Below are 26,020 nucleotides of genomic sequence, written 5' to 3' on the forward strand. Positions count from 1 at the left end.
TCTCCTAGAACATGGCCACATAGCCCAAAAAACCCACAAAAAAACTATGGATGCCAGCCATGAAAACCTTTGACATCACACTCAGGATAGGTTCTTAGAGATGTGCTAGATGCTGAAGCAGAGAAAGCTTAAATCACTGCTTGGAATTTGCCCCTGGAAAATTGGCTGATAGAGGGCTTTTCTCTTGGCTTTTCATTAAATGGAAAGGAGGTGGTAGAGAAAGTTGAGACAGTTGACCCCAGTTTTCAGAACACTTTGCTTTATCAAACACTACTTTTCTTATGTGGTTTTAAAATCTCCTTTTTTCTCTTATGCATTTTTATCATTTCCCTTTTAATTGTAACACCTTTAATATTCAATAGTTTGTTTCCTTTATTTATAATTTCAAACTATGTTTCCACTTTAAAAATACTGGAAATGGTGTACAGCATTAAAATATGTGTCATGTATCAAAACTGGAAACCTAAAGGAATGAAATGTCTCATTTTGTTTGCTTATTTGTTTTACTGATTGGTAAGCCACTCTAGGAGCTTTAAAGTTGAGTCTCATTACTGGGAGAAATGGATAAATGTCTTAACCTTGTTGTACATTGCTTGGATGAAGTGTCAGGAGAAATACAGGCACATACATGATCAAGCGAGGTAAACTGGAATTCGTTCAATGTGGTATAGAGTGGCATAGAAGAGTATTAGTATTTTAAAGTATTTTTACCTCCACCACAACTACCATCACCACCACCACCATCATCTCCACTGTCATCATTTATTCATTTATATACTGCCTTTCTCCCAGTAATGAGACTCAACTTTAAGGCTCCTAGAGTGGCTTAGCAATCAGTAAAACAAATAAGCAAACAAAATGAGACATTTCATTCCTTTAGGTTTACAATCTTAAAAGACACAAAAGAGGAATAAATGGTGGATTTAATAATAACAATACAGTGCGCCCGTGTTATACGCGGGCGTGACTTATATGCTGAAAGCCACACCGGAAGAAGGCTTGGCGTGCCCAAGAAGGGGTAATGATGTGTGCGTCTATGGCACGCACACTGCACCGTGGGCACAAGCCCCATTCTTTTGAATGGGGCTAAAACATACGTGGAATTCCCCTTATGCAGGGGGATTCGGAATGGATCCCACCGCATAAGGGAAGGGCCCAATGTAATAAAACTTATTTCTACCCTGCCTCTCCAATAAGATCGACATAGGTTTGGAACCAGTTTTATTAGTCTCAGTTGGCATTGGCCCATTGAATTAATTGATGAATAGTTAAGTCAACTGTTATGTAAATTCCATTGATTCAGTGGGTCTTCTCAAGTTGGGAATGGCTATAGGAACTATAATGTCCAACTGATAAGTGCTATTCTTCATAGATGCTGAATGTTCACCAGATCTAGTTAAGAATTAAATCAATTTTCCTTTATTCCTTTACATTTTTAAAAAATATACTTTTTTCTTATTTTAAGAATTTCTTGAAACACAAACAAAAGTGGAGATGGCACTATCCACCATAATGCAACTTTGGTACAGGTGATTTTGATGTGTTCAGAGATAAGGTAATTTTGCCTGGTTTGCTGTGTTGTGTGGTGTTTCAAAGCAGTATTAGCGAATGCTTATCAGTGCCAAGCGAACAATCAAATGGATATATATTTTTTCCCTTGCCTTGCCTATGTGTAATTATAAGAACCTTGCCTAGGGCTAGTTGCTGATCTGTGCAGCTGTTGTGATTGAGAACTATGAGAAGTCAATGAGAGCTATTGTGAGGATGAATTTTATAGGGTTTGCAAAGTATGGCTACAATTAATATATCCTATAATCTCATTGCAGCCCTGTGATGAAGGTTAGGTTGCAAAAAACTTGCCCAAATCTTCCCAGGGCCTTTAGTTTGTATATGAGCAGTCCACTGTATTACTAAATAATAGTCAGTGTGGTACTATCTAATGCTTTAAAAATCTTTTTAAAATATCTGCTTACGTAACTGGTTTCGTATTGTGCTTCCTATGATGGTGCAAATTGTGCAAATGTTCCCAACTCCAGGACAAATGGCTGCAGCAAAAGGCTAGAAAGTAGTAATAGTTTGTAGATGTGTGTCATAAGCATGCTCACACATAATAGGAAGTGCAAAGTCTGACTTATTAAATCATAATGTGAATGAAATATGTACCTGTTCTTGTTTTGCTCTTTTCTTCCCATAAGCAGGTGGGAAAAAAAATCAGAAGTGCATGGCTTTCTCTTGGGTCTGAACCTAGGATTATGGTTAAATTTGTTCAAACAAGTCAGGGCTTGTAAGCATACAACAAAGCCTTGCCTAAGGTTGGCTTATGATCCTGGATTGTCTCGTCACAATTCTAATTGCAAATTCAGTTCTCACACTAAACAATTCTATTCTTCTTTTTCTTTTTTTTGGTTTATCTGCTTGTGTGTGAAGGATACAGCTTGTTTCTGATGAAGTTTAGTAAATTAGAATTCCAGACTTACTGAGATATTTGAATGCCTGGCTGTTGTGCTTCCTATGATATGCCCCTCCCAGAATAACAAATGCAGGAGTAAGGTCACTGACATAGAGTGTAGTCTTTGTGTATGAATGTAGGCCAGACTGTCCCAAATGTACAGTTATTGTAACTCATGGAAGAAATCCATCTTTGAAACTAGGTTTGAGGAGTAGAGCTACAAGGTTTGAATATGTTATTTCCCTGTTAAAGCTGCTTTATTTTTGAAAATGCAGAGGTTTGCTTGTGCCTGTAATTGACATGTATTTATAGTTGATATGGTGATACGACTATGATGTTTTTTTAGGACAAGTCATATATGAGCATTACCTATGTATCCTGATTAAAGAATATTTAATTTGAATTAATCATAGGAACGAATGAACGAAAAATAATAGTTCTAGAACAAGAGTCAGTTGACATTTTAACTAATGTCTGCCTGTGTTGTCATGGAAGGCCAATCTTATAAATGGCATTATCTCCTCTGTGTGTAAGAAAAGAGGAATGGCTCTTTATATGCTAGTTCTAAATAGTTGTACTAAAATTATATATATGCATTTTCAAAGATAATAGAATGTATTCTTTAATACACACACACACACATTATACAGGTGTGTGTGTGTGTGTGTGTGTGTGTGTGTGTGTATATATATATATATATATATATACACGTTCTTCTTAATAGGAGCACAAGCATATGCATGTCTGTTCAGTAGCAAGTCCTGCTAAATTCGATATGAAATATATACAGATCTATAAGACTGCATCCTTGAAGCTATTTTAATAAATTTGTTTAATCCATTAATAGACAAAATAATATAGCCTAATTGAAAATCCATGCTTACAAGTCAAAGAGATAACATTACTAATTTCTTATCATTAAACTCATCATGCCATTGCAGTGAACTCCTCTGTCAGCTATTGCTGGCATCTTGAAACTATTAAACACCTTCTGTGGGTTTTTTTTTCTTCCACAGTCTATTGGGAATGCCAAAACCACACGGAATGACAACAGCAGTCGTTTTGGGAAGTACATTGAAATAGGTTTTGATAAGAGGTATCGAATCACTGGTGCTAACATGAGAACATACCTTCTGGAAAAATCAAGAGTGGTGTTCCAGGTAAAATGAATGTAAATTTATCTTAAACTGTGTACATAGGAGTCACGTTAAAAAGGTAGGTCTGATTCATGTGCCTAGGTAATGTAGCATCCATAGGGGAAGGCAGCTGATGGTACCCCTCAAAACATTTTCTAGGGCAAAAAACAGAAGAAACAATCATGTATCATTCAGCATTAAACTGCATTCACAAACACATAGGCTCCAGATTGCAAGAACGAACAGTTGCAATTTGATCAGGCCATAATCTGGACTGTGTTCAGTTCTGGGTGTCATAGTTTAAGACATCAGAGACATAACCATTTTAGTCTGGAATATCAGTATACAAAGGGATCTTTGGGACTAACTGAGCGAAAGATTTTGTAGCATAAGCTTTTGTAGACTCAGTCTGAGGACATAGACTGAGGTCCAAAACACACTGGAGAAATAATCCAATCTGGGATTGTTTTAACTGCCCTGTCTTATTCTAGGGAATTCTGAGAAGTGTAGTTTTATTTAGCCTTCATTTAGCCTTCTCTGTCAGAGAGTTCTGATATTACAATAAACTACAGTTCCCAGGATTCCCTAGCACTGAGCCAGGGCAGATAAAGCAGCCTCAAACTGGCTTATTTCTTCAATGTGTTTTGGACATGAGTCTTTAAAAGCTTCTGCTCCAATTTCTTTTGCTCACTTAGTCTCAAAGGCACTACACTTTGTATATCGATCTTTTGAGAAAGACATTGACAGACTAGAGCCTGTAGAGAAAAAGTTGACCAGGATATTTAGGAGATTGGAAAAATTGTCCTATGAGAAGATGTGAAAGATCTGTGTATGTTTATCTTGGAAAAAGTAAGATTAAGGGGAGATATAATAGCTGTCTTCAAATTGCTGAGAAGATGTGATGCCAAAGATTGTTAGAAAGTACAAGGAAACAGATTTTGGCTAAACGTTGGAAGAAACAGATAGAGTTAAGAACTGTGCAACAGGCATGGGAGATGGGAGATGGTGTGCTCTCTTTTGCTTTAAGCAGAGACTTGGATGACCAACTGTCAGGGATTAAATGAAAGAAGCTGGTGGTAGCATTTTGATGAATTATTGCAAGTTTGTTCAAAGAGAATCTTTGAAACTTCAGTTTCCATGCACTGCTACAACAGAATAAAGTAGTTTGTGAAAATAATAGGAAATAACATTTAAATAGAAAATTTGTCTTTAATATCTTATCTTTTATTTATTTGTATTAAAGGCAGAAGAAGAGAGAAATTACCATATCTTCTATCAGCTCTGTGCTTCTGCAGCATTACCTGAATTTAAAACATTGCGGTTAGGTACGCATTTATATCTGCTGTATTGTTTTTGCACTTACTGCATTATATTGCTGGCATGGCATGTACCACAATACTATGGTGTGATTTACAACTTCCAAGAAATTACTCTATAAAGCATAGGCCTTTTTAAGGTGTCACACACTTAAACTTTGAATGTATAAAGGTGATCATATCTTATTAGAGCATGCATTGTTAAGCATATTTCATATATCTGAGAACACAGCATGGGTTTTACTGTTATCTTGATTACTCTGTCCACACTGAAGGAAAAACAAACCTGCAGCATTAAATCTTCAATTGAAACATCAACTTGATTTAACTGAACCTTAATAACCCATATATTATATTTGCTTTTGTAACTTCAGTTCATAAGGCTGAGTTATAAATTGTTATAAATAAATGAAATGTTCTGCTTCTCAGTTTAACTTGAGCACAACTGTTTGCTCTCACTCAAGCCTGTTAAGCAAGAACATTTTTGTAGGGCACGGTTGGGCAAAATGCAGCCCACAGGTTACATGTGTCCTGGGGGGGGGGGTTGAAACTGTTTATTTGGGCAACAAATTTAAAAAAATCACCCTCAAATGCCCCTGAAAACATGGGAAGTTCACCATATTTCTAGTCTCCCTTGTTCTTCTCTCCCTCCAATGCCAGGGTGGTGGCAGTTAAGATGGTGGGGGTTCTTCCATTTAGGGCTAAATAAATAAATGACTGAAACATTTAAGAGTGGCCTAAAAACAGAACAAAATCCCCTAGAGGACATTTGAGGGTGAAAAATCTTTTGTTTTTGTCAAGAAAGGAGATACAGCTCTTCACGATCCCCCTGCCTTCAACGATTCTAGGGTGTATTTCTTTTAAGTAAGTGACAGTGATTATGTTTCATTGTTTAAATAGGGAATGCAGACTATTTTCACTATACAAAGCTAGGGGGCAGCCCAGTGATTGATGGTATTGATGACGCAAAGGAGATGACAAATACAAGGCGGGCTTGCACATTATTAGGTAAGTCTCAGAAATCTCAAAAAATATATGCTTTACTTCAGGATTTGATGCTGATTTGAAGCTAGCAGTTCTGATGCTGCCTGAGAAAGCAGCAGTGCTCTGAGTAAGAGTACTGCTGCCTGGTAAGGGCACTGCTGTTTGTATTCTAATAAATCTGATTGAACTTATATATTTTTTTGAGTTTGGTATGACTTTACCACCTTCGCTAACTTGCTGGTCTCCCTGTTGTGTGAATCACAGAGACCACAAAGAGTTATGTACCTATAACCTAGTTCTTCAAGTGATCATCTATGAACACACACAACCCTGCCCATTTTCTCCTCTTGGTGTTCTACACCCTTGGTCCTTGAGATGCTGCTGCTGTTGCGGGATCTTTTGGAGCTGAGGTAGATGAGCAGGAACAATGAAGGATAAAGTTGTGGGTGAGCAGAGCTACTGTCCAAAAGCTTGTAGAAGGTTTTGAAGATGCACTGCATAGGCCTAGGATAATCCAATTGTGTGAGTTCACAGATGACCACTTGAAGAACTACAGTTACAGGTATACAACATGTCTGTATATACTTCACCCTGGGAAAGTCAGCTGAAAGGCTATACACTGCATAGATCCATACATCTAAACAAAATAAATATTTAATATCTGATGCAAAAGCAGTTTATCCATCTATACAAATCTGCCTTGTTCAATTATTAATGCCTAAGAAGACTTTTTGATAGGATTGCAGGTACTTGCTCATTGATAGATAGGTTGAGTGGCACTTTCCCCATAGCAGTAGTTTTTGTCATCCGTGCAGTGAACTTTTTTGGATCCTTAATTGTGCATGACTCTTATTTTTATCTTAACAATGGATTTTTTTTTTAAATTTTTTGACAGGGATTGTTGATTCTTGTCAGATGGGAATTTTTCAAATCCTTGCTGCTATTCTTCACCTGGGCAATGTAGTATTTACATCTAAAGATGCTGATAGCTGCATAATACAAGTAAGTTCTAGATAAGCTTAAAGCTGCTGCTGCTGTACAATTTCTGATCTCTTTGATTATTCTTACCTTTTTGCACTAGAGTTGAACTGCAAAAATGCACACAATTTCCATTTTCCTGCTGCTTTTACCTTCTTCCTCTGACCACATGGTCAAGTAGCTTCTTCCCTCTCTGTTCAAACTAACTGATTTAAATTTACAAACTATATATTTTAAGAGCAATGTTAACACATCTTTACATGGAATTCATGTTCTAGTGGCCAGAAATCACTCGTGTGATGCTTTGGAGACTGTGCAGAAATCTTGTTTTCTAGATGTGAAAATAATGGGTCTCACCTTAAGTACAAAAGCCAGCAATTGATAGAGTCATTCGCTTCCCAAGGCTTTCACAAATATATGGGATTAATTTTAAGAAATAAGAACAGTTAATGGAAGAACTGTTATGATATCAGTCTTTTGACTGAACAACTGTTATGGTATCAGTCTGTGTTCCACGGAATGTATTTCAAAACTTCTTCAAAGCTGAAATCTAAGATATGATTGAGGACTCTTTGCCTACTTGGGAACATATATTGTTGATAGTAATTATTATTTTGAATTATAAGGTGTTTATTGTCATTGTAGCCAAAACATGAGCCCCTCAATATTTTCTGCGACCTCATGGGAGTGGAGTATGATCAAATGGCTCACTGGCTCTGCCATAGGAAGCTTGCTACTGCCACGGAGACGTACATCAAACCAATTTCCAAGCTGCAGGCCATAAATGCCAGGGATGCTCTTGCAAAACATATTTATGCTAATCTGTTTAACTGGATTGTAGATCATGTGAACAAAGCTCTGCATTCTCCCATAAAGCAGCATTCTTTCATTGGTGTATTGGACATTTATGGGTGAGTGGTTTCTGTCTGCATATCTTGATCCTTGTTATAATAAAATTAATTATAGTGGCGATGTTATTAAACATATCACTATATCCATAGTCTTACTCAGCCAGATGTCTTCATTATATAATGTTGATTAGTGTGTGTGGATAGGTTGAATGGAGTTATGTTATGGAGTTCTTTTATCCTCATATCATCTGAAGCACAATGCTTCTCATTGGAATTAGTTCACATGTTCATTTGAGAGTCACTAACTGGTTATAAGAAACTATATGCTTTCCTATTGCCTGGGGCTGTTTTGGTGCCCTGAAAATGTAAGTTGAAAGTGGAAAGTGAAGTTGGAGTTGGGCACTCCTGCAAAGAGTTGGTTCCCTATCAGAGTGTGGGGAGGACCAACTCAAATGAGGATGGCCTCCATCCAATGGGGGGAATGAAATGATCATGATTATATATACCAATGCTCCTTTATCCATGGACTAGGAATGGGCACAGTGAATGCTACAGGGTAATAAAGAGGCAATGCATAGTCTCCCTCTTTCTTGAACCAGTTTGATGATTTTTTTTTGTGCCCCTTTCCAAAATAAGGTAAATGCCTTTCTTCAAGTTGTCCAATATTTATGGGATGGCAAATTGGGGGAAGGCATTTCTCATCAGTTGTAGATTGAAGTAGTACTCTTCTTACCCTAAAACTGGTATGTACTAGGAATGAGATCATGACATACAGTGGCATTTCCTAGCCCTGAGATAGTCCATTGTAGTAGCAAGATAGTGGAAAGTTAAACTTGTTTTACATAAGTGAAGGGAGTGGGCTGTGATAATTTGCCCTCTTTTATTTTGCTAGCATTTTAACTGGCTTTAGTGTTTCTTTTTTTAACTTGTTAAACTAGCTTACAGTTTACAGTTTAGCTTACAGTTGTAAACTGCTTAAACACTATTAGTTCAGTATGAAGTGGTATATAAATGAAGCTGATTGTTTTGTTTTTGTTTAATATATTTGATATGTTTTAACCTTTTAAAATAATTGTTTACATTAATTTTGAATTGATCATGTTGATTTTATTGTATGCTGCTGTGAGATCTTTATGTACAGGGTGTGATCTAAATATTTAAATAAATAAATTTTGCCTATAGGCTTTCTGTTTTTCAGTTTTTTCACCCTTTGTCAGTTAAAAATGAACACTATAACAGTTAAAAAGGAATAATCTGCGCCCCAAATCTCACTAGAGGAGCCCTTAAAAAATTTAGGATGGATTGTTTTGTGACAGAAGCTTATATTAGAGTCTTGTCTAGTCTGAAATTGCCTGTTCTCTTGGTTTTATTTCTGGAATAGTATGTCCACTAACTAATTCACCCTTTTATTTGATTTCAATCTATTTACCAAAACTTGTTCCACAATGATAAATTATAGACACCAGTTTGCTTGTTACTGCTTTGAGTAGGTTGATAATGGTCAGCTCTTCTCTTGCTAGCAGTACAGTATTAACTTTTTGAAAGTACTACAGCTTTGGCTTCTGCTCTGTGTAAACATAAAGCTGCTCCTTTACCACTTTAAATTGGCAACTGTCTCTTTTTTTAGGTTTGAAACATTTGAGATCAACAGCTTTGAACAATTTTGTATCAACTATGCCAATGAGAAACTGCAGCAACAATTTAATATGGTAAGAAGGAAAAAGCTTTTCTGTGCTTCCATCCACAACTCACTAACAGTCCATTTTGCCAGTGGATTATCACTGAACATCTCTAGGGACATGCCCACATCAACTTCCTTGAATAGCTTCCAAGTAAAGATGATGCAGTCTGCATGTCATCTTAACACTGTGCCTAATCAGAGCTGTGTTTCTATTGGTTGCGTTTAGTAGCCTTAGGAAAGTGGGTACCTCTTGCTTAAAATGTTCCTTGGGATTTCTGGCGAACAATATTGGTAAATGTAGAGAACAACTCATATGTTGAACATCTGCACCATCTTAAGCAGGAGATAGGAGCCTTTATCATATCTCCATCATTTCTTATAATAGATGTGTTGGAATCAAGGCAGGAGAAAGGCAGTTGCCGTGCTTTCACTTCAGCAAATGTGCTACTAAGGAAGAACTCCAGTTTATGACATGACAAACTGTAACCCTTCATTGCCAGTGGATCTACTCCAGAGCCATTCCTATACTGCTATTTTGTGCATATGGATGGCATGGAAGACTTTCTCCACAGGTGTGTTCCTAGAATAGCTGCGCTTGTAGTTAAAAAAGACATTGGAGTGGCTCAAATAGGATGTATTTTGCTTAATGAACTAGGAAAACAATAGCTAACAGAACTAGAACAAACCAGGATCTGAAGCCACAAGTTGAAGTTGGTTTGAATCCTTTTTTGTCCTGAATCTGGTAGGCACAACTTTCCTAGTTCAGAAACAATGGGGAAGCTATAGTTAATTAATCCAGGAGGTTTTCAGTTGCAGTGTATCAAGGTGAAAAGAAACAGTACTTACCTGCACAAAGCTTGTGGATATCTCAGCCTAATAAGCCAAGACATCCTATGTGCAAACTTAGTCTGTACTATACATTTATTAACAGCTGTTCCAGGTATGTGCACCAGAGGGAGCAAAACTACTCTATGTGTTTGAGAGTACAATAAAACCTCCATATACAAGAGGGTGCATTCCCTGACGTACCACCAACAGTGGAAATTGTGGATAATAGCCAATCTTATTTCTGGTGGAAGTTGACCATAGAGTCACACTAGAGGATCTCCAGATGTCTAAACAGGTGTAATCTGTAGGCATCTGGAACTTCTCCAGATGCCTAGAGAGACTGTATTTTTTCAGACATGGGTAAATGAAACCACGGGTACCAGTCCTGTGGATATGGGAGTTGTACTGAATCTGCCATTTGGCTTTTCCTCTCTCAGAATGTCTCCCTCGGCACCTATTCCTCCTGCTTTATGTAGTTAAATAGAATTAGTATCTAAATGACCTTGTTTGCTGTTTCCTTCCTGTCTTCTTTCCCAGAAGACTACTTAAGAGTACTTTCTTTTATTGTAATTGTAATTTGTTACATGCAGGTTTCATTGTTCCTGTTGAAATAACTGAGCTCACACCAGTAAAAGTCTGCTTTTGTACTTTTAGTCTGAACAAATTCCTGAAAGACTGTCCACTTGAGTCTCCATCTAATTAAAATTGCCTTTGGTTTAAATTGTGTGTAATCTACATAAATGTACCATGAAGAAAGAAAGTCCCAAGTTGGTGAGCTGTGCTCTAATAATTCCATTTCCCCCCTATCCTTTAGCATGTCTTTAAGCTAGAGCAAGAAGAATATATGAGGGAGCAAATTCCATGGACCTTGATTGATTTTTATGACAACCAGCCCTGCATTAACCTAATAGAAGCCAAACTGGGAATTTTGGATTTATTAGATGAGGAATGTAAGGTAGGAGTTCAAATTACTGAAATTTTATGTTTCAAAGTTTGTTGGTGTTCAGTTCTCCATAGTTAGGGGGTGCGAGTAGTAGAGGTTATCTGACATGTTATTATTTGTATTTTGTAAGTATTAGGAAGAACAGTTCTATTTGTTACAGGGTAAAGTGTTCAATTTCTGTTTGCTCACCCTTCACTGCCAGAAGAGCCTCCATCTTTTAGTGCATCTTGTCTATACTTATAACTTGATATATTATGAGGGATGCATTGTTGCCCCAGGCATAAAATAAATGTATGACTTGATATTACATTTAGCATTTCTTCAAGCTTGGTCGTTTTTATTGATAATGCCTAGAAGGAGGTGGTGAATATTAAATATACAGTCAGCCCACCTCAATGGTGGGCTTGCTATCTATAGATTGGAGCATTTGTGGATGGCCCCACCTCATTCTTCCAAATGGTGGCATGTGTATGTGGCTGCATCAGTGTCGCACACTGACATTAAAAACAACAGGACTTGAGGTCCCATGGGTTTTGGCATCCACAGGTGGTGGGGGTTCAGAATGGAACTCCTCCCATGGATACAAAGCGGGCTGCTGACAGGATCCCAAATAAGCCACAGGCAGGAGCAGCTTTTTACCACTCCTTTTGCTGGAAGCTGCTCTGAGGCCACCTAAGATGGCCAAAAGCTGCCAGCAAAAGGAATGGAAAAAAGCTGCTCCTGCCAGCGGCTCATTTGGGATCCTGGTGGCAGCCCACTTCAAGAGCTGGCTATCTGGTCGCCATGGTCCTGGGACGATTGGGGCCATCTGCTTCACTCCTGTGTTGTACTTCATTGTGTTGGAGTAACAGTCTTTCACACTGCAGAATTACAGCACTATGTTTCCACTAACTGCCATAGCTCAAACCTATAGAATCCTGGGAATCCTACTTTAGGGAAGGGTATTTAGAATTCTCATTCAAAGGACTCTAGTGTCTCACCAAACTGCAAACTACACAGAATAATCGTGCAGTATTAAAAGCTTTGCACATTATATTCAATATCTAATTTGATTAGCGTTCCCCCTCTGTTATACAGGGTTTTCCCCTATTTAGTTTTACTCAAATGGTGAAGAAATATGTTGTGTAAATCAGTTTATGTTATGGGACTTGGCTTAATTTTTAAAAAATATCTGCTTTATGTGACAAATTGTTCAAAATGCTTGAAATATTTAAATTTCCTTTTTCTAGATGCCTAAAGGTTCAGATAACAGTTGGGCCCAAAAATTATACAATACCCATTTGAACAAGACCGCGCTCTTTGAAAAGCCCCGTTTGTCAAATAAGGCTTTTATTATCCAACACTTCGCAGATAAGGTAGGGATTTTTCTTCTCTGGTAATCTGTAATGGGCCCATGATCTTTTTTCTTGACTTTCAAGACTATTGGAGGAACAGTTCACTGTGATCCACAGCACTTTATGTGTGCTGATTCAGGTGCCACTTATAAGTTATTTTTAGCTGTTTTAAAAATATTCTATAGACTTTTTTGGTGGCAGTTCTTTTGCGGGAGTTTAATTTGAGGTTCTCAGTGAGTGAATAAGAATCAAATTAAGACACGTCAGACAATGATCTCTAGGTTGTTCACAGGAGATCTTCCAGTTTAACTACAAACAAAATAGTTTGGGGGTATCTACCTGCCTGTCTGTATCCTATTAAATCAAAATCTGTTTTCATCAGGAGGGGTGAATCTTTGGCATACACAAGGGTAGGTATATTTGGCCTCCAGATGTTGTTGGACTGCAAACTCCTATCATACATATTCTTGGCTAGGTTGGCTAGGGCTAATCGGAGTTACAGTCTAACAGTATCTGGAAGGCTAACCACTCCTGGCCCCTAGAGAAGCATTGGAAGGTGACACGATGAACTAGTCCATGACCCATAAAGATTTCACACACCATAGTAGCAAATCCTACATACCAATTTGTAAAGTAGCCTGTCTTGAAAGAAGCATTTGTATCTAAACCTTCTGTGAGATTTACTACATTTTCCCTAGTTTTCAGAATTTTTACTTCCATATTCTCATCCGTCTAAGATAGTAGTGCCGGTTGTCCATATTGTCTTATAATTTTCTTTTCAGGTGGAGTACCAGTGTGATGGCTTTTTGGAAAAAAACAAAGACACTGTCTATGAAGAGCAGATCAAAGTTCTAAAATCAAGTAAGGTTAGTATTACTCCACTTTCCCTGCCTATACTGTGTTTACTAAAAGACGAGTTTTAGATCATCTTAGATCGAAAACAGACTGCAGAAATAATCCAGAATTGTAGTTTATTGTGGCACCACAGCTCTCTGACATTATCCCCCCGTCCCTTTTGTGTCACATATTGTAGATTGTGAGCCTGTGACCAAAGAGTTTTATTTTTAAATCTACGTTTAAAAAATCTACTTCCTGTCACTTTTTAATCTTTTTTAAAAAATTTAGATACTTTATAAATGATAAATATCAGTATGAATGATATCATTTTTAATATTTTTGGTTGCAAAAGATATCCTATTAAAATTTTAGAAGTAGCAAATGTTTTTTATTCTGTCCCCACCCCATCAGCAGTTAGAAGGTGTTAAGACTAGCAAATAAATCTAAAGATGATTTCTTCTTCACTTTTAGTTTTCCATTTTTATTGCTGTTCTGTTAGGAAAGCTCTCCCTTTTCTAATGCAGAGGTAAACTTACTGTTTTTTATTTATATCAGTTTAAGATGTTGTCAGAGCTGTTTCAGGAAGAGAAGGACACCAGTCCCACTTCAGCCACCCCCTCTGGCCGTACACCATTATCTCGTGCAGCTGTAAAACCAGCCAAGTCTAAAGTAGGGCAAACAAACAAGGAACATAAGAAGACAGTGGGACATCAGGTGAGTAGGATCCATTGCTTTAAATTCAGTAACAATCCCTTCCCCTGCTCCGTTGTCTTAATGAGACATTTTATTTGTATAAGACACAGGTGACGCGGTAAAAAACAACAACGTTTAGAATAGGCTGTTTGGGTTCCTGGAGTATTGAAATAAACCATAAACTATGTAATCAATATGAAAGATGTCAGCGTGCGTCTCCTAACAAATTGATCATATTAGATTATTTTGTGGTTATTATGTACTTCCCAGAAACACTGTTAGGTATTGCTGGAATGAGAAGTTTTAGTTTATAGAATGATACTTTACTACAGAAGCCATCACAATGTTTCTGTGTTTTCTTTTTTTAAGTATTATTCTTTATTTGTCTTTTTCCTTTAGTTCAGAAATTCTCTGCATCTTCTGATGGAGACCCTTAATGCCACGACTCCACATTATGTGCGATGCATTAAACCAAATGACTTCAAGTTTCCATTTATGTAAGTTAGTTTCTATATACTATCTGAAGCATGTCTTGCTGTTTAATGTACAGTGCAAAGAACAAAATTCAGATGTTTTCTCTGTTTCTTGTTTTGAACATAAAAGAAAGTCTTCATTAGCTTCAGCCAGAAGGATACCTTGGTAAATACCAGGGATATTTTCTGTATTTTTTTTTTTTTTGTGGAACTTGGAAGCATTAGATTACAAATCTCATTGTCTATCTCCCATTTTATAGTTGAAAAAACAGGTTTTCCATGCTCTGAGTTTTTGATAAAGTTTCCATGCTCTGTGATGGAACATGAGGACTTACCTTGATGTTTATTTAGGAATCAAGAAAGAGAATCTGGGAGCTGTGTACTTGGTGAAAGTACTTTCAGTATTTTGATTTTTCATAGCACCCAACTTAGAGTATTTTAAATTAAAAAAAAGCAACGCATAAATTGAATGCCTCTTTAGAGAGGCAGAATAGGAACGCGAGGACTAAGGTGAGAAACCTTTTCTAATTTGTTGTTGAGAAAAGGCCTTTTTCTGATTTGTTGTGTTGATGGTAACTTTTCCTTTTTATAAGATGGTATTTTGGATTTATTTTAATTGAATCAGTTATGTGGTTCAGCGCCAAAATGCTGGATAGTAGTATGAAAACTCAGTCTTAACTCTACAGCTATGCCCCCCCCCCCATCTTGGTTGCATAGACTAAACCAGAAGATAAACAGCTGTAATGTCTTTGGAGGAATGGTAACATAAACATCTAATACATCCCATATTTGTATGCAGTTACTTTCAAGAAGTTTAATTGTGTCATCCAATTTACTCTGATTGCTCCAGAGATGAGAATCATGCAGTCATTCAGATGATGTTGTATGGCACACTCTAACCCTCATAGCCAGTAGTAAAGAATGCTGGTAGCTGCCTCCTTTTGCTTCTCAACACTCCCCTGGATCTTTTCACTGCCCCCTGGTAGCTGTAGTCCAGCAACTTGTGAAGCTCCATATCAGTCCCATCTCTGGACTAACCTGTCCTGAAGACTGTCTCATCTATGCTAATTGTGGGCCCATTTAATAGCTAAGCAATTAAAGTAATAATTTTCTCTCTGTTTGAGAAATTGTCCTTATAGTCTCATTTTTCTTTTACTTAATAAAAACCTTGTTATATGAATACATTGCTATCATTGGTAGTAATACCCATAGAACCTTATTATAGTTTGCTGATGAGATAACACTTCTCACACATAGGTTTGATGAAAAACGAACAGTACAGCAGCTCAGAGCTTGTGGTGTGTTGGAAACTATCCGAATCAGTGCAGCTGGTTTTCCCTCAAGGTAAGCCTGCAAGTGGTGTCAAATTGTTTGCTGGAATATCACTGATACATGAGAAGCTTTTCTGTGGGTTAATGCCATGTTGCTTCTTGAACCCAGGTGGACATATCAAGAATTCTTCAGCCGCTATCGTGTCCTGATGAAGCAGAAGGATGTTCTCAGTGACAGAAAGCAGACTTGTAAAAATGTTTTGGAGAAGCTGATTCTGGTAATAGACCTCTGTTTGGTGAAATTTGCTGAAGTAGGATCTCTGTTGTTAATGGGATAGTCAGGGTAATGGAAGACTGACATAGGATAATAAATCAGTACACATGTAGCTTTGCAAAGATGAAGTCTACACTTGCTTAAGCAAAGATGGATCCTAGTTCTCAACTGTGTCTCTTGCATATCCCTTCCACAAAATCAGTTTTGTCTTTCCATTTAAAATGTCATAGAATATTCATAATTTTCCAGTGTTTAGAAGCCTTCACTTATGCTCCTAAAGTAAGGGTGGGCAAAGTGTAGAACATGGACCATATGTGGCCCCCAGGGGTCAAAGTATTTGCTCCAAAATAACATCCAGGGGATGTGTGGGTGCTTCCACCACATTTTGATGGTGGTGGTGGTGGTGGAGGAGGGCTCTGTACCAATTTAGGCCCAAGTGAGTCCTTTTTTTGAACTAGGAAGTGAACAGGAAAGGACTTCCAATCACTTCCTGTTTTGAAGGAAGACCTCTCTTGGGCCTACAATGGCTCAGGAGGCCCCAATACATAGATGAAATGGAGAAAAAAACCCCACACCTTTTGTGGAAGTGGGTACGGTGGGAGATGTGGTCCTTTAAGGTCTCCTAGGAAAGCAAAATGCTGTGTGTCTACACTAAGTAACCACATTGAATTCAATGAGACCTTCACTCAAGTCAATGTGTGTAAGACTGTAGACTAAGTTTCATGCTGTGGCAACTAGATTGGGGGAACCTTCTTTGGATGTCAACCAGAGAAGATTTAAAATAATGTAATGTCTCATATATATTTTCTCTGCCTTCTCTCACCAGCTTTTTAACGTGCTCAAATACATTGGTGTGTGCAGTCTTCATACTTTTTGGAAAGTATGAACAGTTATTAGAATAAATGATCTGAAAGAGGGTAAAGAATACTCCTTTTTTATCTGCTAAAATAACCTTTGTTGGTCAAAATAAGACTGGATAGTCCAGGTATATTTCCCCCTTAAAATTCCATGCACCTGCACACTGAAAATAGCAGGTTTTTCAACTGTTCTGTTTGATTTGACTCTCAGAATTTCTTTTCAAGTGTCATAGGGTATGCTTACCTCCTTGCTAATTCTGTTGTCACTCTCAGCCTGACACTGATTGTACATTTCTTCTGTAAATAGGATAAGGATAAATACCAGTTTGGAAAAACAAAGATATTTTTCCGGGCTGGTCAAGTAGCATATTTGGAAAAAATAAGGGCTGACAAACTAAGAGCTGCTTGCATCCGCATTCAAAAGACCATCAGGGGGTGGCTAATGAGAAAGAAGTACCTACGCATGAGGAAAGCAGCCATCACTGTTCAAAGATATGTCCGAGGATACCAGGCACGATGGTAAGCTGGACACCTGGGGAAATGTGCTGTAATTTTGTTCTAGATTGCTTAAAATAGAACATACAAACCTACATTCATTTTTTTCCTATACTGATCAGACACTGACTAGACAGAGGCCAAAATTAGTATGCCATAGACCAGAATGGGAATTGTGTAGCCTTCCAGATATTTTTGGACTTCAGTACCCATCATTCCTCACCATTGGTTATACTGGCTAGGACTGTGAGGAGTTGCAGCCTCAGAACATGGACACCCACCCTTCCACCCAAGGACTAACTCTAAGGCCTAGAATAGACCCACTGAAGCAATTGTTGAATGCTAAGTCATGATTTCTGTAAATCTCATAGATTTAATGCAGATACTCTAGTTGGGACTAAAAGTAGCATTTGAGTCTAAGTGTTATTTTTTTTGTCCTTTGAGTGAAATTGACTTTACTAGCAGCATGATACATTTCTGGCACTGAGCTGTGTGGGATTTACTTCCCAACAAACAAGATTAGGTTTATGTTTAATAAAACTGGAAGGATATATTTAATGCTGTTTGGTCCGCCAAAGGGCTAAAGCAGTATTCTCCAGACTTTTTCCAACTACCGCCCCCTTTCATCTTGGGCAATGACCCTAGTGCCTCCCCCCCCCAGCATATTTCTTGACATTAGATCCACTGTTCTACTGCAAATTCAAAACAACTCATCTTGGTTCTGCTCCCTTTGCATCTGGTCACCCTGGGAGCAGCAACCAAGCAGGCTGGCTGAACAGCAACCGAGAAGTCTCTCACTCATGTCACCCCTCTAGCAAAGTTCAGAGGCAAGAGGCCCCTCAGTCGCTGCTCAGTTGCTGCTCCAAAGGTGACCAGGTGCAAAGGGAAGGACTCTGCATCCTTTTTCGTTGTGGTGGAGATGAGCATAACTGATGTGTGTGTTAGGGGTTTACAGAGGCTACATGCCCTGGACTGGACACTGATGCAGAAGGGGAAAGGGAGAGATTTTAACTACAGGAGCCATTCCAAGATGAAGGACTCTCCAAGAATCAATCCTAGACACTCCTCCCTCTCCTTCAGAGACATGTCTTCACCGCACAGCTTCAAGTGTTTCTCCTCACCCAAATGGGGCCACTCTGAGCTATAGTTTCCCAGCTGCCACCACCACCACCAGCTAAAGGAGTGAGCTCATGCGGGCAGGTGAAGAGTGGCAGACACCACCACACAAAATGATCAGCAAGGTTGTGTGGTGGTTTTAAGGGACCCTGAAAGGAAATTTAATTCAACTCTCATTCCCACCATGGGATGGTGATGGTTCCCTTTGTCTTTCTTGGACACCAATACTCTGACTGAAGGCTTCCCTGCCACCCTCTTTTCCCTCATGGCCCCTCCGCCACCTCCTTTTCCCTCACCAACTTACTGCTATCTCCTTGTCCCTCACCACCACCCTGCTGCCTCCTTTGCTTCTCAACACTCCCCTGGATCTTTTCACTGCCCCCAGGAGTGCGTATCACCCACTTATCACCCACTTTTGGAATCACTGGACTAAAGTCACTGAGATTTGTTCAGAGCTTGGAAAGTTGCAATTTTTATTTACAGCTTCCATAATCCTATAGGCTGTAACTGACGCTCGGAGACTCTGGGAGTTGCAGCCTAATAAAGTTACTTTTTCAAACTCTGGAACTATGGTCCAGATCTCTCTACTGAACTGCAACTTTTCATAGGCATTAGCACTAAGATAGGAGTGTGAAACTGCTCTAGAGAGTGTAAATAATGTTTTTTTGTCTGCACTTTTCTTGATCAGCCTTGCCACCTTTCTTCGAAGAACCAAAGCTGCCACCATTATTCAGAAATTCCAGCGTATGTATGTTGCCCGCAAGCGATACCATCGTATACAAGCAGCCACTGTGGCTCTCCAGTCATATTTGCGAGGCTATATTGCCAGGAAGAAGTATCGCAAGGTAAGAAAACCTTCAACTCCTCATTTGGGTTTTGAATGATCTCTGGAACAGTTTATGTGTTAGTGCTTTCTTCAAGAGTGCTTTAGAATGGCTATTGTGTGCTTCATTATATATTTAAAGTTTCAGTTTTTATCATATTTGACATGATATGCATACATAGACATAGATGATATAATATAATGCCAGTATTTGGATGCTGAAATTATGAGAAGGGTGTTGCGCATGAGCACTTCAGGGACTGCTTCCAGGTATGATGGGTCTAATGTGTGAATGAAGGTCCCTAGTCTAAGAATATCTGGATCCATTTCAGTTGGAAGATTTAATTTGAGGTCACAGGTTAGTTCTTACTCATGAAATGAATGGGAAAATTTATCTCTGGAGGGGAAACATAATCCTGTGCCAGTCATGGTAAGGATACCTTTAAACTTGTCAGATAAAAAATGATTTGTTTTATATGTATCCTGATTTATAGGACTCTTGTCATTTAAATTTCAGTTGTAAATAAGCAACTCTGCGTCTGTAAATGATAGTTTAGTTTGAGAATAAATCCAGAACTCAGTGGAAGACTAGCAGTGTTTTCTACAGCTGTTACTTCATATATGTGTGACAGTCCTGGAGAAGATGAAAACGTGCCCCATTTGTGTTGACAGATAATGATACCTGTAGTTAAGGAGGGTGTTATTAATGATGCAGTGTGGAATGTTTTGTTGTCTAGAGATGTGACTGCAACAGGTGGCAGTAGCTATTATAAAACTATGTGTAGAAGTCACATGGCTGTAATAACAATTTTGGAAAGGTTGATCTACATGTTCTGGGGAGGCTTCCAGAAGATATGTGATGCCTGTCAGTTTCACAGGAAGCTTACCTAGTATCTGAGTAATGTGTCAGGTAAAATTGCTAATACTGTAATGTGCCTCGAGTGTACTTGGATTTCATATAGTTTGGACCTGCAATATCTGCTGAATCAAGGTATTTTAAGGAAACATTAAAGACAACAAAATGTTGATAGCTGGAAACTTATTTCATCATATGCCAGATGTCTTGGCATTACTTAATTACATAAAATTATATTGGAGTGGTGATGGGATTTTAAGCACGAAAGAGACGATGATAAGCCATTCCAGTGTTGTAGAAGAGAGATCTTTTCTAATCTTCATTTTGTCAGTTCTACTTTTTGTAAAGATTAATGTAATTGGTTTTGTTTCATGATGATAGAGGTATAATTTTTATGCTCTATGGTAAGGAAAGGCAAAGTTCCAAGTTGACTAATTCGCTGATTGAGTATATCAATTAGTACCAAGCAATTTAAGTTTATGAAATATAAAGTTTCCTCTACCATGATATGCAACATGAAGCATTGGTTAGAAACAATGTATAGATGAAGAATTTGCAAGCTGTTCATTAAATATCAAGAAGAGAGCATTAGACTGTAACTGAAGAACTTTTAAATTTGGTTTATGTATAGAAAATGTTGTCTGTAAAATGCTTAATGTATAATGGTTAGAAGACACTCTCTGGGTCTCTATGGGAAGCTGATAACACTGCCTCAGGGAAGAGTATTTACCCTTTCCCCTCAATAAATCTGGACTAGAAGAGGGAAAGTATGGAAAAGTTCCACAATAATGCAGTTTTCCTCAACTTGATGCCCTCCAGATGTGTTGAACTGCTGCTCCCATCTTGCCTAGCTACATGGACAATAACTAGGGGTGACATAAATTGTAGTCTATCACATCTAGAGGATGCCAGATGGGCAAAGGGTTGCTCTGATACATGTAACCCTCAAAATTCTTTATGCATCAGATATATGGGTTTTTGTGAGAGCAGAGTAACCCTCCTTGGATCCTTCGAGAAAGCTGAGATTTAGTATAGCCCTGCCCCCTCCATTATGTATATGTATTAGACTCTTCCATTCTATTTTGTCCATCATGGCAGTAACACCTCCAGTAGAAGTTCTGGTAGTGTTTTCATCATGTTTTCCTCCTTGATTTCTGAGAACATCTTTACTGTACTGTGTTGTTTTCTGTTTTAAATATCACCCATTGTTTTGGGGTCAATTTCATCCTAGAAGACTATGGCTTCTTGACTTCTCTTCAGTGTTCTGATTGCTAGCATAAAGTCCCTTTATCTGGCAGTCATGATCAATGTCTTTGATGTGTTTGATATTTGCAAGATCTGCCTGGGGTTTATTGACAAAGTAGGAAGGAATAGGACTACTAGGCTCTGGCTTTGTAGGAACTGCAAGTCTGATCTATAGGACTGCCTGCAAGATAGCAGTACTGTAGATTTACAAATCAACGAGCAGTCCTACTAGCAACACAAGATTCAACTCCATGTTCCTCTGTGCTTAATATTTTTCCATTTTTATTTACCTTAGTAGACAAAGGAATTTGTTTGATAGTGTTTCCCCCCCCCCCCACCATTTCTGCTTTTGTTACTCCAGTTGATTTTTCCACCACTTTGTTTTATTATCTGAAGTTGAAGCTTTTCTCAAAATAATTTGGGGCTTATGTTTGTAAGATAATATGATAGCCATCTTTAACAGTTTAAAGGGATGTCACATAGAAGATGGAGCAAATTTGTTTTCTGCTGCTCCAGAGACTAGAATACAAATGCATGGATATAATTTACAAAAAAAAGAGATTTTATTAGGAATAACTTACTGGTAGCTGTAAGAGCTGTTTGACAGTGAAATGGACTGCCTCGAAGGGTGGTGGACTCACCTTTGTTGGAAGTCTTTATACAGAGGTTGGCTATTTCTTGGGAGCGCTTTATTTGTGTTTTCCTGCATGGCAGGAGGTTAGACCGTGCTGTTACTGCAGTCCCTTCCAGTTCTGTGATTCTTTCATATGAATAGCCTGCTGTTCTGTCTTCATGGAATATGTCAGAGGTATGATCACAGCTAAAGAAACCATCATTTGATCCCTAAGCTACAGCATTGCTAGACTTTTTTTGAATAAAATTTGGCTTTTTTGTTGCTATTAGCATGTTCACTGTAGGAGTGAACTCTGCGCTTTACAAAATAATTCCCCATATCTTGTCTGGTACAAGGATAAGGTAATTCAATAATTTACATTGCTTCCCTGACCCAAATAGAATAATTTCTTGAGACCTACGGAGCACTGATGGACTGATAGTAGTATTAGTGCTCCATATGTTTCAAGAGATTATACTACCGACTTTTTTTTTTTTACCAGGAGTCATCTATTTTGGAACACTTATTGCTCTCCCTGAATGTAGGAAGGTTAGTGCCTGTCTATACTAGTCAGACTGCATAATTCTTTCAGAGACGGCTTCCTTCCTTCCTTCCTTCCTAGTCATTGGTCTAAAAAGTGTCTGTCTTCTCAAATCCTGGTGAAATAGCGAATGCTGTAACAGCTAGTCAAGCATCTGCTTCTACAAGCTATACAGACCCATTCTATAAGGATTCAGGTTGTTTATTCAGCATTTTAAAGGGCTAGTTTTATGTAGGGCACTGATGTGGTTGATTGATTTGAAAGCTTAAACAGAAGCAAACCTTGGTAGAATAGGGCTACCTGCCATACTCACATAATATGCTTCCCACCAGTCATACCTGGTAACTTTGCTACATGTGATGTACAGAAAAATTGATGAAGTAAACAAGGGGCTTACCTGTAACTGATGTTCTTTAGTGGTCATCTGTGCGTTTACAAAACTTGTCCAACCTCCAGTCAGTAGGTCATTTGGTTTATAAAATGCTATCTCTATTATGCATATAAGGAATTGGGGTAGGGCTATCACAAGAACCAATGTAGTGTAGTGGTTTGAGCACTGGATTATGACTCTAGAGATTAGGGTTGAATCCCCATTCAGCCATGGAAGCCTACTGAGTTATCTTGGACAAGTCACATTCTCTCAGCATCAGAAGAATGCAAAGGCAAAACCCACCCTGAATAAATCTTGCCAAGACACTCTCCTCCCCCCCCCCCCCCCGTGATAGGGTCACTTTAGAGTCTCCATAGGTCAGAAATGAGTTGAAGGCACACTAAAATAACAGCAAAAGTGCTAGCACAAAATTACAACTTTCTAGAAGGGTTTGAGAAGGGTTAACCTGTGCAGATTGCAAACCCATATGTCTAGATGCAAGGATGATCCCTTGAATATTAGTTATACATAATCTACCTGCTTTTATCCAAATTTTGAATATTATCATGATTTTCTGGATGATTCAGAGTGAAGTAAGATTATACTATATGTTTGAGTGTCTATATGTTAAATGAAATACAAATAACATTCTGATAGTGTTACGTCAGAATTGTACCAAATGTGAACTTTCAATTACCAGAACATACTTGTTTATGTACCAAATAGACAGTTTTAGTGTTCTTTCCTAGTTTTACTGTTCTTATGTTTTCCATTCTCTAGTTTCATCAACTTTTGCTATAGATCTTTTATTAACCTCCTTTGGAAATATTTGTTAAGTTTTCTGGATTATAGGAAAAAGAACCTTCAATGTGTGTTTTTAATTTGTAGATGCTTAGGGAGCACAAGGCCACCATTATACAGAAGCATGTGCGTGGGTGGCTGACCCGCAAGCGCTACCACAGGACTTTGAGGGCAATTGTCTATCTGCAATGCTGCTGCCGGCGCATGATAGCAAAGAGGGAGTTGAAGAAGCTGAAGATAGAAGCACGCTCTGTGGAACACTACAAGAAGCTCAATGTTGGCATGGAGAACAAGATCATGCAGCTCCAGCGTAAAATTGATGAACAGGTATTGTTGTTCATGTTTTAGTAAAAGCCAGTTGTAATATTACCCATTTCCCCCCTCACTCATAGCCTGATGGAATAGCCATATAATATTAGGTTTTTAGCACATCTTTTACTAACATGAACATTTATACTAAAATACAATGGGTTACAATAATTATTCTGTATTATTTTTGCTTTTGTTTAAGTCAAGAGACTCCAAATCTGTACTTGAGAAGCTAACCACCTTAGAAGCAGCATACAATTCTGAGACTGAAAAGCTGAGGAATGATGTAGAAAGACTTAGAATGAGTGAAGAAGAGGCCAAGAATGCTACCAACCGGGTCCTTACCCTTCAAGATGAGATCACCAAACTCCGAAAGGAACTTCACCAAACACAGACTGAGAAGAAGACAATTGAGGAGCAGGCAGATATATATAAACAAAAAACAGACCAGGTAAAGGATGTCTTACCCTGCACTGAAGGACTTAAGAAACAATTTGAGGGTATATTTCTTTGACATAAAGGACAGAATACATTTTCTAAGTGATGGAAGAGATTTCTTTATAAGAAATAATGTGTGGCTACTGAGTGAAATACAGTCACTGCAGTTTTCATCCTCCTTGCCTCCATAATGATGAAAAAGATGTAGGCAAGCTGGTTCTCTCTAGGTGGAGTGTAACTTCTCTCAGCCCCAGTTACCATTTCCTTGATAAGGATTATGGAAATTGTAGTCCAAAACTTGCCTGTCCTGATTTTGAATAACTAAAAATAAATGCTAGCAGACACGTTTGGCATTTTCCTTGTAATGTGTAATTCTGCTCTAACTTTTCAGCTAATGAAGTAAGAAGCAGTGACTTTCTGGCCTATATTCCCTCATTTTAGCTAATGTGCTTTCCCAAAGGAGCTATTATTAGCCCAGTCCTTGAAATTGTAGCACCACCATTGCCTTGTCTTGTCATGGCACTTTTTAGAGTTCAATAGGACAAGTTCCTTCTCAAGGAATTTGCAATCTAAAATGTAATGTGTGAGAGCAACAGTGAAAGAGTACAGTATATGCATGTATTTTTGGTTTGTTCTTCTGTCTGGTCTGCAACCATAATAAATATTACTGTACTGTTCTCAAAATGAAGGGAAGTAGACACAGGGATGACTAAGGCCCGTTACAGACGGGCAGCTAGTACGTCCTGGGGACGTACTAGCTTTAGGGTAAGTGCGTGGCTTATGCATGCACTTACCCCTATTACAGACTGAGTCCATACAAGATGGCAGCGGCCGTTCCACATGGCTGCCGCCATCTTGACGTAGCGGACGCTCTGCGTCCGCACGTTGTGCCCCAGAAATGACGCCGCGAGTGCGCGCTTTGGCACTTGCGGCGTCTCTACCGGGTTGCCGGAAGGAGCATGATTTTCGCGCTCCTTCTTTGCAGTGCGGAGGAGTCGCGCAGTTTGGCTGCTGTGACTCCTCCGCGCTGCAACCGGCAGCGGCCCGAGACCGCCCCTTTTGGGTGGTCTGTAACGGGCCTAAGATATGTATATACACTCCACCTTACATGTATTTATAAAAGCAGGGAATTGTCTAGTTTATCTGCCATATCATTTTCTTCATATCAGATTTGTTGAAAATGTTGCTAGTAGAGGATGCTAGGATAGTAGTATAAGCAGTGCCAGTGTAAGTCTATTTTCTAACTTACAGCTTTGTCTGGAATCACATAATTTTTTTTTTACTTAATTGCTGGCAGAGAATACTAGTTTAGAAAAATAATTTTGTTTTTAGCTTTGGATATGAGCCTTTTCTCATTTTTGTTTTAAGCTGGTGGTAGAACTAAAAGAGCAAAATACTTTGCTTAAAAAAGAAAAAGATGAGCTGAACCGGCGCATCCAGGACCAGGCCAAAGAGATAACAGGTAATTTTAATTCAGAAGTTTTGTTTGTCTTTTCCTCCATCCCACC

The 26,020-nt window shown here is 38.5% G+C and overlaps 1 protein-coding gene across 5 annotated transcripts in view; it reads left to right on the forward strand.

Annotated features, from left to right (window-relative positions):
- MYO5A (myosin VA) overlaps nucleotides 1-26,020 on the forward strand; it is a 101,939-nt gene that overhangs the window by 43,254 nt on the left and 32,665 nt on the right. For all 5 annotated transcript variants that reach the window (XM_042472446.1, XM_042472445.1, XM_042472444.1 and 2 more), the window contains exons 6-23: nucleotides 3,466-3,609; nucleotides 4,829-4,910; nucleotides 5,802-5,909; nucleotides 6,781-6,887; nucleotides 7,509-7,774; nucleotides 9,342-9,423; nucleotides 11,038-11,178; nucleotides 12,396-12,521; nucleotides 13,283-13,366; nucleotides 13,893-14,051; nucleotides 14,430-14,527; nucleotides 15,761-15,847; nucleotides 15,944-16,052; nucleotides 17,213-17,424; nucleotides 19,205-19,361; nucleotides 23,853-24,092; nucleotides 24,277-24,525; nucleotides 25,881-25,974. In XM_042472446.1, coding sequence (XP_042328380.1) covers nucleotides 3,466-3,609; nucleotides 4,829-4,910; nucleotides 5,802-5,909; nucleotides 6,781-6,887; nucleotides 7,509-7,774; nucleotides 9,342-9,423; nucleotides 11,038-11,178; nucleotides 12,396-12,521; nucleotides 13,283-13,366; nucleotides 13,893-14,051; nucleotides 14,430-14,527; nucleotides 15,761-15,847; nucleotides 15,944-16,052; nucleotides 17,213-17,424; nucleotides 19,205-19,361; nucleotides 23,853-24,092; nucleotides 24,277-24,525; nucleotides 25,881-25,974 — 2,545 coding nt within the window. The remainder of the gene's footprint in view (nucleotides 1-3,465; nucleotides 3,610-4,828; nucleotides 4,911-5,801; nucleotides 5,910-6,780; nucleotides 6,888-7,508; nucleotides 7,775-9,341; nucleotides 9,424-11,037; nucleotides 11,179-12,395; nucleotides 12,522-13,282; nucleotides 13,367-13,892; nucleotides 14,052-14,429; nucleotides 14,528-15,760; nucleotides 15,848-15,943; nucleotides 16,053-17,212; nucleotides 17,425-19,204; nucleotides 19,362-23,852; nucleotides 24,093-24,276; nucleotides 24,526-25,880; nucleotides 25,975-26,020) is intronic.

The sequence above is a fragment of the Sceloporus undulatus genome, chromosome 6, assembly GCF_019175285.1.
Source record: "Sceloporus undulatus isolate JIND9_A2432 ecotype Alabama chromosome 6, SceUnd_v1.1, whole genome shotgun sequence".
NCBI classification, from domain to species: Eukaryota; Metazoa; Chordata; class Lepidosauria; order Squamata; family Phrynosomatidae; genus Sceloporus; species Sceloporus undulatus.